At 44.6% G+C, this 13,198-nt stretch overlaps 1 protein-coding gene across 4 annotated transcripts in view; it reads right to left on the bottom strand.

The window, feature by feature from the left end:
* The window catches only part of UBA7 (ubiquitin like modifier activating enzyme 7), a 55,580-nt gene that overhangs the window by 27,657 nt on the left and 14,725 nt on the right, over nucleotides 1-13,198 (bottom strand). For all 4 annotated transcript variants that reach the window (XM_060271574.1, XM_060271572.1, XM_060271573.1 and 1 more), the window contains 5 exons: nucleotides 8,538-8,648; nucleotides 7,258-7,338; nucleotides 4,236-4,391; nucleotides 3,829-3,994; nucleotides 295-491 (listed from right to left, as the gene is read on the bottom strand). In XM_060271574.1, coding sequence (XP_060127557.1) covers nucleotides 295-491; nucleotides 3,829-3,994; nucleotides 4,236-4,391; nucleotides 7,258-7,338; nucleotides 8,538-8,648 — 711 coding nt within the window. The remainder of the gene's footprint in view (nucleotides 1-294; nucleotides 492-3,828; nucleotides 3,995-4,235; nucleotides 4,392-7,257; nucleotides 7,339-8,537; nucleotides 8,649-13,198) is intronic.

Genomic DNA, 13,198 nt, shown 5'->3' with positions numbered 1-13,198 from the left:
CGAAACAGCTGGACCCCATATCCTGCCGTCAATGCTGTTGACAGCCCTGGCCCTCATGCAGCTGCCTGGAAAGAGTAAATGAAGCCAAGGGGCCAGGCAAGGAGTGAAGAGGAGCTTGGCAGCTGAGAGTTTTCCCTCTTTAGGCATGGACCAACTGGAGAGAAAGGCAGGAGAGGGGTCTCTTTGGCAGCAGCAGGCACTGCAAAGTGGATCTGCAGCTGAAAGAATAAGTAACAGTATTTGAGGAGGCCAGAAAAAAACCCAGCCTTCCCCCCCCCCTCCACACATACACACCTGCAGCGTGTGCTGGATGGTGCTGGGGAAGTGGCGCAGGGTGCAGAGAGGGTACTGTGTCTCTTCCTCCTCCTGAGCTTGGCCAAAGGACTCTGTCAGAAAGGGCACAAAGACCTGGACGTGCCCCCGGGTGCCTTCCGTTCCGGAATCAAGCAGAGGCTTGAGGTACTGCACACACCTTTGGCACAAGTATTTTCCTGCGGGAGGAAAGAGAGGAGGTAGAAAGGACACTAGATCCTTTGCAGTGCCCTACCTTCTTCATCTGACACACACACACACACACACACACACACACACACACACACACACACACACACATCAGAATTCTCTGACATCCCTACTCAGGGAGAAATGGCAGCTGATACACACACAAAAATGGTGGAAAGGAGCTGGACAAATTTCTGCAAAGTGGACTTCTTTTTCTGATTGGGTGGAGAGAGGGAGGGAAAATAAGAGAAATCTCAATATATTATTTTCTTCAAAAAAATGTATCCTAAGACATTTTGGTTCAGCTCTACAAAGAGCCTCTGTCACTCAAATACACTATTCTGTCTGTATGGTCTGTTGGGTCCTTTTTGTAGATGCCAAGCCATTCCAGTCTCCTCAGTACATACAAAGCCTCCATTTTTATAGATGTGCAAAGCAGGAGATAATGGCTCAGTGTGTGTTTGGTGGTCTGTGGCTTGAACCCCAACAGGGTATTAAGACTCTTAATTAACGATGGTGACACTTGCAAGTTCTTTAGCACATACCCTCCAACATTTCTCTGATGAAAATCGGGACACATCCTAAGGGAAAGTGGGACATTCCGGGATCAAATCAGAAACCAGGATGGATTCTGTTAACCTGGCACTGTCCTTGGAAAATAGGGACACTTGGAGGGTCTGTTTTATCAGTGTTCACATGCTATTAAAAGCACACACAGCTATTTCAATCATCCTTACAACGATCCTGTGTGGTAGGCCAGGATTATCACAGCACAGAGGAAGGTGCTAATAATAATAATAATAGTAATAATAATAATAATAATAATAATTTATTATTTATATCCCGCCCATCTGGCCAGGTTTCCCCAGCCACTCTGGGCGGCTTCCAACAGAAAAATAAAATAACCGATTAAACATTAAAAGCCTCCCTAAACAGTGCTGAAGCAGAGAGACTGTGGTTTGCCTGAGGCCAGCCAGGGATGTTCACAGCTGATTTGAGATCTGACCTGGGGACTTCCCTGCTCTACGTAGCAAGAGAGCTGTCCTGTTTATCACCACTGTGTGTATTTTGTGGGCCTGCATTTGCAAGACACTTCAAAGACTCTGGACTTTGGATCTGGTCTGGGATGCCTCTGGCAGTTTCGGCAAGAAGTGAGAGCAGCTCTGTTTGTTATTCAGGCCTTCTAGCTCCTTGACTTAGCCAGCCCTGTCTCACATACCCATAGGGGAACGGCCATAGCTACTTCGCATGCAGAAGGACCCAGGTTCAATCTGGACTCTCCCAAGTCTTGCTGGACAAGAGCTTCTTCCTGAAACATGGAGAGTTGCTGCTAGTCAGTAGAGAGGCAATGCTGATCTGGGTGGGCCTGACTCTCCCTATGTTCACCTCCCCTTTGATATCTATCAGCAGGATACACAATACAGTCAACCAGAAAGGCACATGGGATCTCTTCCCCGAGGAATGGATCAACTTTCTGTGTAAGAAGCACCAGGTGGCTGGCTCACAGCAGCAGCAGGTCCATCTAGTCTGGATCTGGTTAGAGGGCAGCCCCCAATGCTCACGAGTGTCAATCTCTCAACATCTGTTCCTTTTTAAAAAATAAAAATAAAAAGCTTGTTTTCTGTCTGACAGTTCATAGGATAAAGCTTGAAAAATGTGTGTAGCAGGTTATGTTAATGATTCATTAGCTGACGTGTCCATGAGCAAAGTGACCAGGAGACAAAAAGTTGAGAGTCTTCTGTGTCCACCTATACAACTCCCTGTCCTTGCCTTTATCATGATGACCTCCAGCTTATGTATGCCTGCGCTGCACACATACTGCCTTTGCCTGCAGCATCCTGCCATTCCTTCTGTGCCACACTCTAGGCCTGCCTGCAAAAACTGTCAACATCCTGTGAAAAACAAGAGTGCTAGAATTTGTATACATTATTTCCCCGTTCCCCCCACCCACACGGAAATCACAGTGTGGAACAGAGCCTATGGCTACAATCTTATACCCAGTTACCAGGCAATTCAGGGGCTTACCTCCGAGTAAGCACACACATGATTGCACTGTGAATCAAGGTTTCTGATTTAAATGTCATCTGAGCTCACTGCATGACCTTAAGCAAGACTGCCTCAGCCTTCCATTTCCAATATGGGGATAATGATAAATTACTAACACATTATTATTATTATTATTATTATCATTATCATTATCATTATCATTATCATTATCATTATTATTATTATTATTAGAATCATAGAATCATAGAGTTGGAAGAGACCACGAGGGCCATCCAGTCCAACCCCCTGCCAAGCAGGAAACACCATCAAAGCATTATTGACATATGCCTGTCAAGCCTCTGCTTAAAGACCTCCAAAGAAGGAGACTCCACCACACTCCTTGGTAGCAAATTCCACTGCCGACCAGCTCTTACTGTCAGGAAGTTCTTCCTAATGTTTAGGTGGAATCTTCTTTCTTGAAGTTTTAATCCATTGCTCCGTGTCCGCTTCTCTGGAGCAACAGAAAACAACCCTTCTCCTTCCTCCATATGACATCCTTTCATATATTTGAACATGGCTATCATATCACCCCTTAACCTTCTCTTCTCCAGGCTAAACATACCCAGCTCCCTAAGCCGTTCCTCATAAGGCATCGTTTCCAGGCCTTTGACCATTTTGGTTGCCCTCTTCTGGACACGTTCCAGCTTGTCAGTATCCTTCTTGAACTGTGGTGCCCAGAACTGGACACAGTACTCCAGGTGAGGTCTGACCAGAGCAGAATACAGTGGTACTATTACTTCCCTAGATCTAGATGCTATACTCCTATTGATGCAGCCCAGAATTGCATTGGCTTTTTTAGCTGCTGCATCACACTGTTGACTCATATCAAGTTTGTGGTCTACCAAGACTCCTAGATCCTTTTCACATGTACTGCTCTCAAGCCAGGTGTCACCCATCCTGTATTTGTGCTTTTCATTTTTTTTGCCCAAGTGTAGTACCTTACATTTCTCCTTGTTAAAATTCATCTTGTTTGCTTTGGCCCAGTTGTCTAATCTGTTAAGGTCATTTTGAAGTGTGATCCTGTCCTCTGGGGTATTAGTAAATAATAAATATTATTATTTACAAAAAATGGCCTACTTTGCAGGGCTGTTGTAAGTAAACGTAATGTCTGTGTGGTGCTTTCAATACTTGAAAGTGGTTAAGGAAATGCTAAGTAGGTGATTAATCATATAAAATAAGCACTTTCAAAGAAGCCGGTGTAACGTAATTCATTCAGAGCATGGAATGCTTATTCCAGGGAGCTGGTGGCTACAACACAGGCATTCTGTATGAAACACTCACTGGCTTGCAGACTGTCCAGGGCACTGGCAACGCCATCCAAGCAAAGGAAGAAGTCATCCCCATAGAAGTTCTCGGTGTCTGGTCCAACCTGGTTCTGCTGTGCTGATACATTGATGTGGCGGTTCATGAGTTTTATGGCAGCTGCTGCCACTTCTGACTTCTGCTTCTACAGGAACAAAGGGAATATTACTAGGGAGATCCAGGGTAGAATGAAGTTGGTTATTGCCTGGGTTCCTTGGCCAGGGCACTTGTTAGAGAGTCAAGCCAGAACCCCACCCTCTCCCCTGTAACATTACAAATAGGTTTGTGAATATTCTCGTGTCCATTGAGATTTATTCCTTGGGCAAACTGTCCCCAGCACCACCTCATCCAAACCTCTTTTCCACCATATTCGCTGCAAGACTTACCGACACATCCCCTGCTCGAAAGAGGAACTGCCTGTTGAGGTTGGAATATTCAATGGTATCCATGTCCGTCACAGTGATGCTCCCACCCTCGCTAGCAGCCAAGCCAATCATGGCAAAATTCTTCAGGAGCTCACAGCCAATGGCACCAGCTCCCACCTGAGGAAATTGTAATAAGATTGGTTGAAGGCCCATGGCATTCTGAGCCAGGATGATCTCAGTGACTCAAGTGACTGGGGCAAGGGGACACATGGAGAGACGTCTCCAAGATACATGTGGCTGGTTCAGATATAATGTTTTGCTCCACATGGGTGCTGTTGGGCTGGTTGCCATGCAGGAAGAACACATAGGAATGAGGGCACTCCCTGATGACCCATTAATTTTCCCGTTTATTGAGCATTTATCTTGGTTTGCTGGCCAGGGGATTGGTTGACATTGGCAATTTAACGAACATTCACTCTGATTTGTTTATAGGGAGGTTAGGTGTCAAGCATTATTCCCAGGGCATTCCTCCATTGGTTTCCAAATTCAGATCTTTTGGGGAAATGGGTTTGTTATCCAATCCCTCCCAATCAACTCTCATTGCATCAACCTGAATTTGCTGGTACGTGATTCAATCCCACCCCAACTTAGTCTGGAAGCCCCCTAAATTATGCACAACTTCAAAATACACACACCCCTTTTTTAAAAAAGGAAAGGCTAGACATGAAATTCCAATAGCCTTTCCGCCAAGGAATTCCTTGTTGGTTTTCAGTTCTGACAAAAAGTATTCTATATGACTGTGTATTTGTCACATCGAAGGAAACCTTATGTTCAACAAGGCCTGAAGACAGATGGAACATTGGCACTTCTCACAGAGAATGCATTATAATTACAGAGGCTGGAATAGGCATTTGCAGCAGCACCAGAGAACTGTTGTAGAATCTGAAACAGTTTACTAACACAGTTCCAAAGCATGGATGCTCACTTTATAAGAAATGACAAACTGAACAATCTCCCTCGGGCTCCTTTCCAACTCTACAGGTCTACGATTCTCTGGCTACAATTTCTACAACAGATGTTCATTAGCCAAAACATGTCAAGGCAAGGGAAAATATTTGACTTCGAAATACATTTTGACTCCATCTGGCATTCTGTACCAAGTCTTAATTTTGCTACAAAACAAGAACTAGAAAGAAAACCCACAATCTCATTAGATCCATGTGCCAATTCTTCCAATGTTTGTAACACAGAGAGAACAATACAAGGCCTTCAAACAAGAAAAAGGAGTAAAACAAGGATGTAACATCAACCCAACCCTCTTTTATCTTATAAATCAACTATCTACCAGCTCTTTTTGAAACTGTGTGAAGTGCAGGATTACCAGAACATGACTCAGCGGCACACTGCCTGATATTTACTGGTGACCTCACTATGCTCTCACCTTTATAAAAGTTAACTGCATGCTACAATGGTTCCATTTATTTATCTATCTCTACCTATCTATCTATCTATCTCACAAAATTTATACCCCACTTGATTGTAAAAAACCTCAAAGCAGTTTATAAAAAGATATACCGTACATGGGATGCACAGATGAGTTTGGCAGGGCAGGGCGACCAAATTCCACCTTTTGCCAGAGGTAGCAATAAATCAATCAGAAAACAAAAATGCATTCTACAAGTGTAAATCATACATGGCCTAATAGTAGACATGTTATGAAACTTTAGGGATGGTTTTCCAAGAATTCTGGGTAAGAAAGAATACTGAGAATTTTTATGTAGTCAGAGTTTATGCACTAATTACATATAATGAAGGGCTTTTTTTTATCTGCACCATAATTTCTGAATTCTGCACCCAGAAGACTCCAACAATTCTGTGGTGAAAGCATAATAAGCAAATCAAGAATGGTTATGCAAAGTGGAGTACTTTATATATACAGAGAGAATGTGCATTCTGTATTCTTATTCTGATGTTTGAAGTTGAGCTAGAAAGAGACAGGTGGGCTGGAGCAGTTTCACCTCCTAAAAACACAGGAGCCTTCTTCAGATCCTGCCTGCCTCTTTTCAAATATTCCCTTCAAGCCACAGAAGTTAGAATCCACGTCCACCATCTTCCTTTCCTTTCCTGGGTCAAGATTCTTAGGGATACATGGCAGAGTTGCCCGCTTTTTCTAGGCATTCAGGTCTACAGAAAGTGACCTCTTGGAATACAGCTCTTAGCGACCGTTGCTATAATTGTTCACAATATAATCCAATGGTATAGTAAACAACAACCAACAACGGGGAGTACCTTTAACAGTCGACTCTGCTAACTGGGACGAAATCCCTGCATTGGCTGTTATGCTAGCAAATGTTATGTTTACAAAGAAACTTCAGTAACAGCTGCAGAACAGATCTAGGTCAGCTACTCATCATACAAAAATCCTTCTTCTTCTACCTAGTGTCATCGCTCAAACTAAAGGAGTCAACACTCCCTCTACTGGAAAACACTGGAAAAATAAGCACTACAGTTAAGTGAAAAACTCAACCAACTCTCATCAGTGGCTGGATTAAGGTGAGTGGCTTTTAGGTGAGACCAGTGCCCCTCATGTGCGCAAGTATTTGGCAGTATCCACACAATGTTGTTGACCTCAAAAGACCAGCCTGTATTTCCCTACCACCTCCTGCAGCCATTTAATTCAGATTTACCCTTTCTATAGAAAATCTGATACACTAAAAAAACCTCTGTTGCAAACAACCCATTTGCAATATTCAACAACTTGTTTTCAGTATTAAACCCTAGTCTAAAACATGTAATCCAAATGCAATCTTAACTGTCAGGGTGATTTGGAAGAACTACAGATGTTTAAAATTTTATTATGTTTACACCTCACCTTTCCTCCAATTTTATCAAGGTGGCACATGTCTTTCCCTCACAATTTAATCCTTGCAACATCCCTGGGCTGTAGGTTAGGCTGAAGTTAGACCTTGTGGTGGAGAGTTTCATACATTCATGATGCCTTGTGTGGGAAGAACCTGGCTTCACCCAGCCTGCGCCTACTCACCACAAAGTATTTCTGCTTCCCAAGCCGTTCCTGGAAGGTATTTCCAAAGACAGCAATCTGCCCATCATAGCGACTGCCACGCTGTCAAGAGAGAGAGAGACATTGGAGACCCAACGGGCGACAGATGGAGAGCAATACAATCCCTGTAGGATGGCCCTATACCCATTCTAAGAGATTTAGAATTTGGGCACTGCGTGGGTGTTGAAAAGCAGGAAAAGAGGGCGGCCTATACGTCAGGAATGTAGAGCCTGCAGCTTCTCATCAGCCCTAGCCAGCTCCAGTAAAGAGAGATCAGCATGAGGAAGGGCATGTAGAAGCACTGCCAGAAGGGTTGTCCACGTTTGAGCATTACTGAGCTATTAATCTACTTTATCCACACTTGAATTGGATCAGAGTAACTCCCCCACATATTTATTTATTTGAATTTGGATATGAGGAGAAACTTATTGCTGCCTTCTACAGTGGTACCTCTACTTACAAATGTTTCTACTTACGAACGGAGCTCCATCCGCCATCTTGGATGCGGTTTAGATAGGATTTTTTCAACTTACAAATTTTTAGATAGGGTTGCTTCGAATTACAAATTTTTTCTCCCAATGCCTTCCTATGGGATTCGACTTACAATTTTTTTCGACTTACGAACGTGCGTTTGGAACGCATTAAATTCGTAAGTAGAGGTACCACTGTAATTTGTTGATTCAATTATGCCAATTAAGCAACAACAAGGCATACACGCAGGTAGCTGCACACACACCTCCCCCCCCCCCAAGAAATGTGCAAAAGCACCCTGTCAGGCAAGCGTACACACTTCTTCCGTTTTCTGCTTTTGTGTAAATCTGAGGGCTCAAAAGGGCAGGAAATACCACTGTTCAGAAGCACCCTGGAAATAGAATGGCCAGAAAAGAAAAGAAAGCATGGAGGAGTTAGTGGGTTTTGAAAGAGGAGGAGCAGCAAAGAGAACTGATCCATTCATCCACAAACACCAAAGCAAATAATCTGCAACCCTGATTGGAGAGGTCTGGAGCACAATTCCCCCCAGTTTAATCAGATTATCTCCGAATCAAAGAAACTTGAATTTGTAGGGGAAAGCATTGAGATTTGTGCTGCTTGAGGGTAACATCATATGGGCTACACAAATTAAATGGGAACAGAAACAGCTATAAAGACACAGTAAACTCATTTGTGGAAAAGTCTGGAATGCCTTGGAAGAGGCAGAAAAAGAACTGTGATCCTATCCTATCTCTACCGGAAAAGTAAAAACTGCAGAATTTGTCACATACTGGAGCACAGTCTTCCTCAGTCAGCTGCACGATATGTTCCTCTTCAGGCAGACATTCATAAGCATCGAAGTACAGCCACTGGTCCAAAGGAGTGAACTTCCCTGAGGCAGCCTAAGACAGAGGAAAAAAAGGAGGGAACTGCTCAGCCCTCCCTATAACTGCACATTTGGGTTTGAGAAGAGGGAGCAGCCACTCTTACTGAACACAGAAAGCTCATGGAACATACTGTTCAGATTTGCATGCTTTCCTCCCCTGGAGGGGGCTCCTGTGCTTTAGCAGCTGCATGTCAGGCCAACATTCAACAGGTAATGCTTCTCATGATCTCATTTACGTGTCAGGAAAAGCTGCACATTTCAGTTTTCTATGTTTCACACCACTGTTTAAGGCACAAGAGCACTGCTGGGCACCCACTCATGCTGACAGAATGACCCATCTCTGCAGCAAAGAATACAAATTTCCCTGCAGCCGAAAAGCACGCATGAAAACTGCAACAGAAATTCTAACAACTGGTATTGCTCCAATTTATATCAGAGGCGTTTCTCCCCCCCCCCACCCCCATTATATTTTGGATACATTCAGTACAAAACACACATGCGCAGCACATAATTGAAACTATGGAACTCGCTCCAACAAGATGCAGTTGTCTGTGGCCACCAGCTTAGATGAATTCATGGAGGACAAGGTTATCAGTGGCTACTAGCCACAACTGCTATGTGTCAGGGGCAGTATGTTGCTGTAATAGCAGGCATTACATCTCACCACGGTAGGGAAGACTGTGACCAGATGACCTTTTGTGCCTGCTGCTCACTGCTGATGGCCAACTCCTGCTCTCCCTTCTTACAGTTCTCTGTATCTTGAAACCAGATGTGGGCTGGACAGTTTTTTCAAACAGAGGACACCTTCAGACAGAGGCCTGTTGCCTGCAAAGTAGGTCACATGGCCACCCTTCCTGGCAATCCATATACCCTTCAGCTTGCCTTGTCATTTAACACCTCAAGTGAATCAGATATTCCCCTGTGTAAATCAGCAAGGTCTTGCCCAGCTTGTGCTTCAAGATCTTCTGCAGTCAGTCACAGATTTGTCCCAGACCCTAAGATAACTGGCAACCAATAAACTTTGCATTTCTATAAGTGTGGCAAGAACGTTCAAAGCTCTCAAATGAAAGCATTTCTCTCCCAACGCAAGTTGCAGGTGCACAATCCAGAATGGGACCACAGTGTGAGGAGCGGGAAATTATTAAAACCCACTCCCTCCCACCGCATGCCAGTGTCCCTATCCTGATTAGGTGCTCTGCACTGGTAATTTCTGAAAGAAAAGGCAAACTCAAGGGGAAACTACATGATAAACATCACACTGAGTTTGGCCTCGCTCACTAACATCTACAAAAACCATGTACGGCACACATGGAGGGCCTGTGTGGCCCTCCAGATGTTGGGCTCCAGTCCCCAGCCAGCATGGTCAATGGTCAGGACTCAGGAGCGATGGGAGCTGGGGTTTAGCAACATCTGGACTTTTACAGGTCCCAAATCCCTGCTCCAAAGTAACTACCATCTCCTCGCAGCTGCAGATGGAGCCTGCAATCTTGTGGTTTGCTTAAAGCCACCAGTGAGCCGAGAGCAGGTGTAATATTCGACCCAGGGATTTCCCAGCTGTCAACGCGCCCTTTAATCACATTTAATTGGATCTGCTCCTGAGAAAGCAGAAGGAAAAGGAAGAAGGTGCCAAGATGAGGAAGCTCAGTGCACAGATATGGAAATGAGCCGGTAATGAAGTAGTTATTGAAGTTGTGGCTGCCAAAAATCACTCACCGTACAACCCAAACCCTGTGCACATCTACTCAGGAGTAAGCCCCATCATGGTCAATGGGACTGACTCCCTGGTGATTTGTAAGGATTGCAGCCTAAATCTCAATGTTTCTATTCGCTTTCCTCACACCAAACATAATCTTATATACTTCTACCATCCCCCTACTTATTCCTAAACTAAAAAGCCCCAAGCATCACAGGCATTCTGCCAGCTCTCCAATATAATTTTCGAGATGAGGTGGCCAGAAACTACACATGGTATTCCAAGTGATGACATAAGGATATGGGCAGTCTCCTTTTCAAACTCTTTCTCTCTCCTAACTGTACCCAAGATGGAATTCACTTTTTTCACAGCAGCTGCCGCACACTAGGTCAACATCTTCATCATTTTCACCAAGACCCCAAGATCTCTTTCCAGGTCAGTCACCGGCAGCTGACTGAACAGAGATAAGGGAACTAGCTGATAGAAACCTAACCTTCAAAAATCCTCAGAGCTTAAGATGTCATTTGGTGGACACCGTAAAAAAAAATAATACCAAAAAAACAGCAGCAGCAAAACACTACATTCGCAAGTGAACAAAAATAAGGTTTATGAATGATAATCCACTGCATATCCTTTCTCTGATTTACCCCTAAACCAAAGTTATAGCAAAAACTACCTACGCATGAGAGATGAAAGACAAGCAGGTAATGGTGTAGGTGGGTTCCCACAAGGCAAGACACAGTGATAACAGCAAAAACCTTTATTGAACAAACAGAACTGGGCAACAGGGGCAAAGCAACTGCTTATATACATTTCTGGAGGCCTGGGTCACTCCTACTCCCAACGTGATTGGCTGTCCAAACTTCCAAGCTGTCCCTCCTTCACCCAACCCTGCTTGGCTCTGGGAGAATCAAAGAGTTGGAAGGGACCATGAGGGTCCTGTAGTCCAAACCCCTCCAATGCAGGGATCATTTTGGCCAACATAGGGCTCAAACCCACGACCCTGAGATGAACAGTCTCATGCCCTACCAACCGAGCTAGCTCCACCATTGGTGGAGGAGCGCCCACCAACAAGTGAAGCCCCAAGGTGCCTGCCCAAATGGTGGGCAAAACTTGAAGCTACAACCAGTAGTATTCTAACTGGCAAGAGCCAACAGACACCCCTTAAACAGGGGGTTTCAGGGGTGGCTGGGCAGGCACAGGATCTATCTGCTGGATCTAATCAGCCTTGCTGTCATCACATGATGGCAACAGGTCCAATTCAGGCCTTTTTGCTACCCCAGTCTGGGAGCCAATGCCTGGAAGGACCATGTTTCCCCTCCCCCTTCAGTCTGCCCTGGCCAGTGCAAGCAGCAGAGTTGAAGATGCAGTGATGGTTATGCATCTCTATCAAGCCCTACAGCTGCCAGTCAGGGATCTGGACTGCAGCCTAATATCAATGCACTTTTGTTTAAATTATTAAACAATGCTTGTAAGAAAAGGTTTAAAGCAAGTGAAGGATACTATTGAAACGACATCCCCCACCCATAGTTGAAAATGCTGGGAAGCAGTTAGCAATAACTTGGAAAGGCAAAGGTAAAGGGACCCCTGACCATTAGGTCCAGTTGTGACTGACTCTGGGGTTGCGGTGCCCATCTCGCGTTATTGGCCGAGGGAGCCGGCGTACAGCTTCCAGGTCATGTGGCCAGCATGACAAAGCCGCTTCTGGCGAACCAGAGCAGCGCATGAAAACGCCGTTTACCTTTCTGCTGTTTGCTTGTGCAATAACTTGTACAAGCATCTTTTTCCTGAAGCAGGTGCATAAGCACTCAATCCTCGCACTTTGCACACTTCTACTATGGGTTTAAATAACAGAAACCCAAACGGGAGTGGCATCACTATGTGGTATCCTTGGACAGCTGTCAGGACCCCACTACTGATGCCCCCCTTAAACCTTTCCCTTGACTTTGCACCCCATGCAGATTGGATCTAGCCAACCTTTCTGTTTCCCCCAATTTCCCACAATTTCCTCTGACCTGGCGTTGCTCTGGGAATCAAAAAGGAGGCCAGGCACAGATGCCCATTGCCTGCTTAGAGCACTGCCACTGCAGTCCGATGAGCCCCCCAGGGCCCTCTGAGAGAAGAGTGGGCCCACCAGGAGACACTTTGCAGAGAATCCCCTGAAACATGGAATCAGCCCTGAGCATAAGGCATTTGGACACTCACCACCTGGCATTTCTAATAATTTATAAAGCTACAGGTGTGCCTGTAGTCTGATGATTCCCACTGAAACACACTTTTCTTTCCTTGGTATAAGAAGAACCAAAGTAGTAGTTGTTGCAAAACTGCATGCCAGCTGCCTCGTACCTGCACTCATTTAAAACTTCCTAGCTGAGTCTGTGGGTTGATATAATCCTAAACTGGCAAATCCAGAAGAAAACCAGCCAGATTGGTTTACAAAAGAGGGCAGGCAGCAACCTGAACTCAACAGTGACACAGAAGCAAATGGGTCACAGGGATAGGGCAAGTGCCTTTCTGAGCATGAAACTCAAGCAGCTGCCACTTCTGGGCTCAATCAGGAAATGTTCAGGTGATTCACTCATAACTGATGGGAAGCCTGTCCTTTGGGTAGCTTCAGGATGCTCCTTGCTTCTTACTTAAACGTAATACCTATATATATTGATAATTTTATAATATTTATTTTTTAAAATCTGTAGCTTTTATTGGTAGTTTTATTGGTATTTCCTTACACTTCATGTAAACTTCTTAAAAGAAGTTGTGGGGGGGGGGCGTGTGCATGTATTAAATAAATAACAGGAAAATAACAATAATTAACATTTGTGCTGTGATCCATTCAAAGAATTTCACATGTGTTATCTAATGGAATTTCTTAC

This window comes from Zootoca vivipara, chromosome 2 (genome assembly GCF_963506605.1).
Source record: "Zootoca vivipara chromosome 2, rZooViv1.1, whole genome shotgun sequence".
Taxonomy (NCBI): Eukaryota; Metazoa; Chordata; class Lepidosauria; order Squamata; family Lacertidae; genus Zootoca; species Zootoca vivipara.
This window is presented reverse-complemented; position numbering and strand designations above follow the sequence as displayed.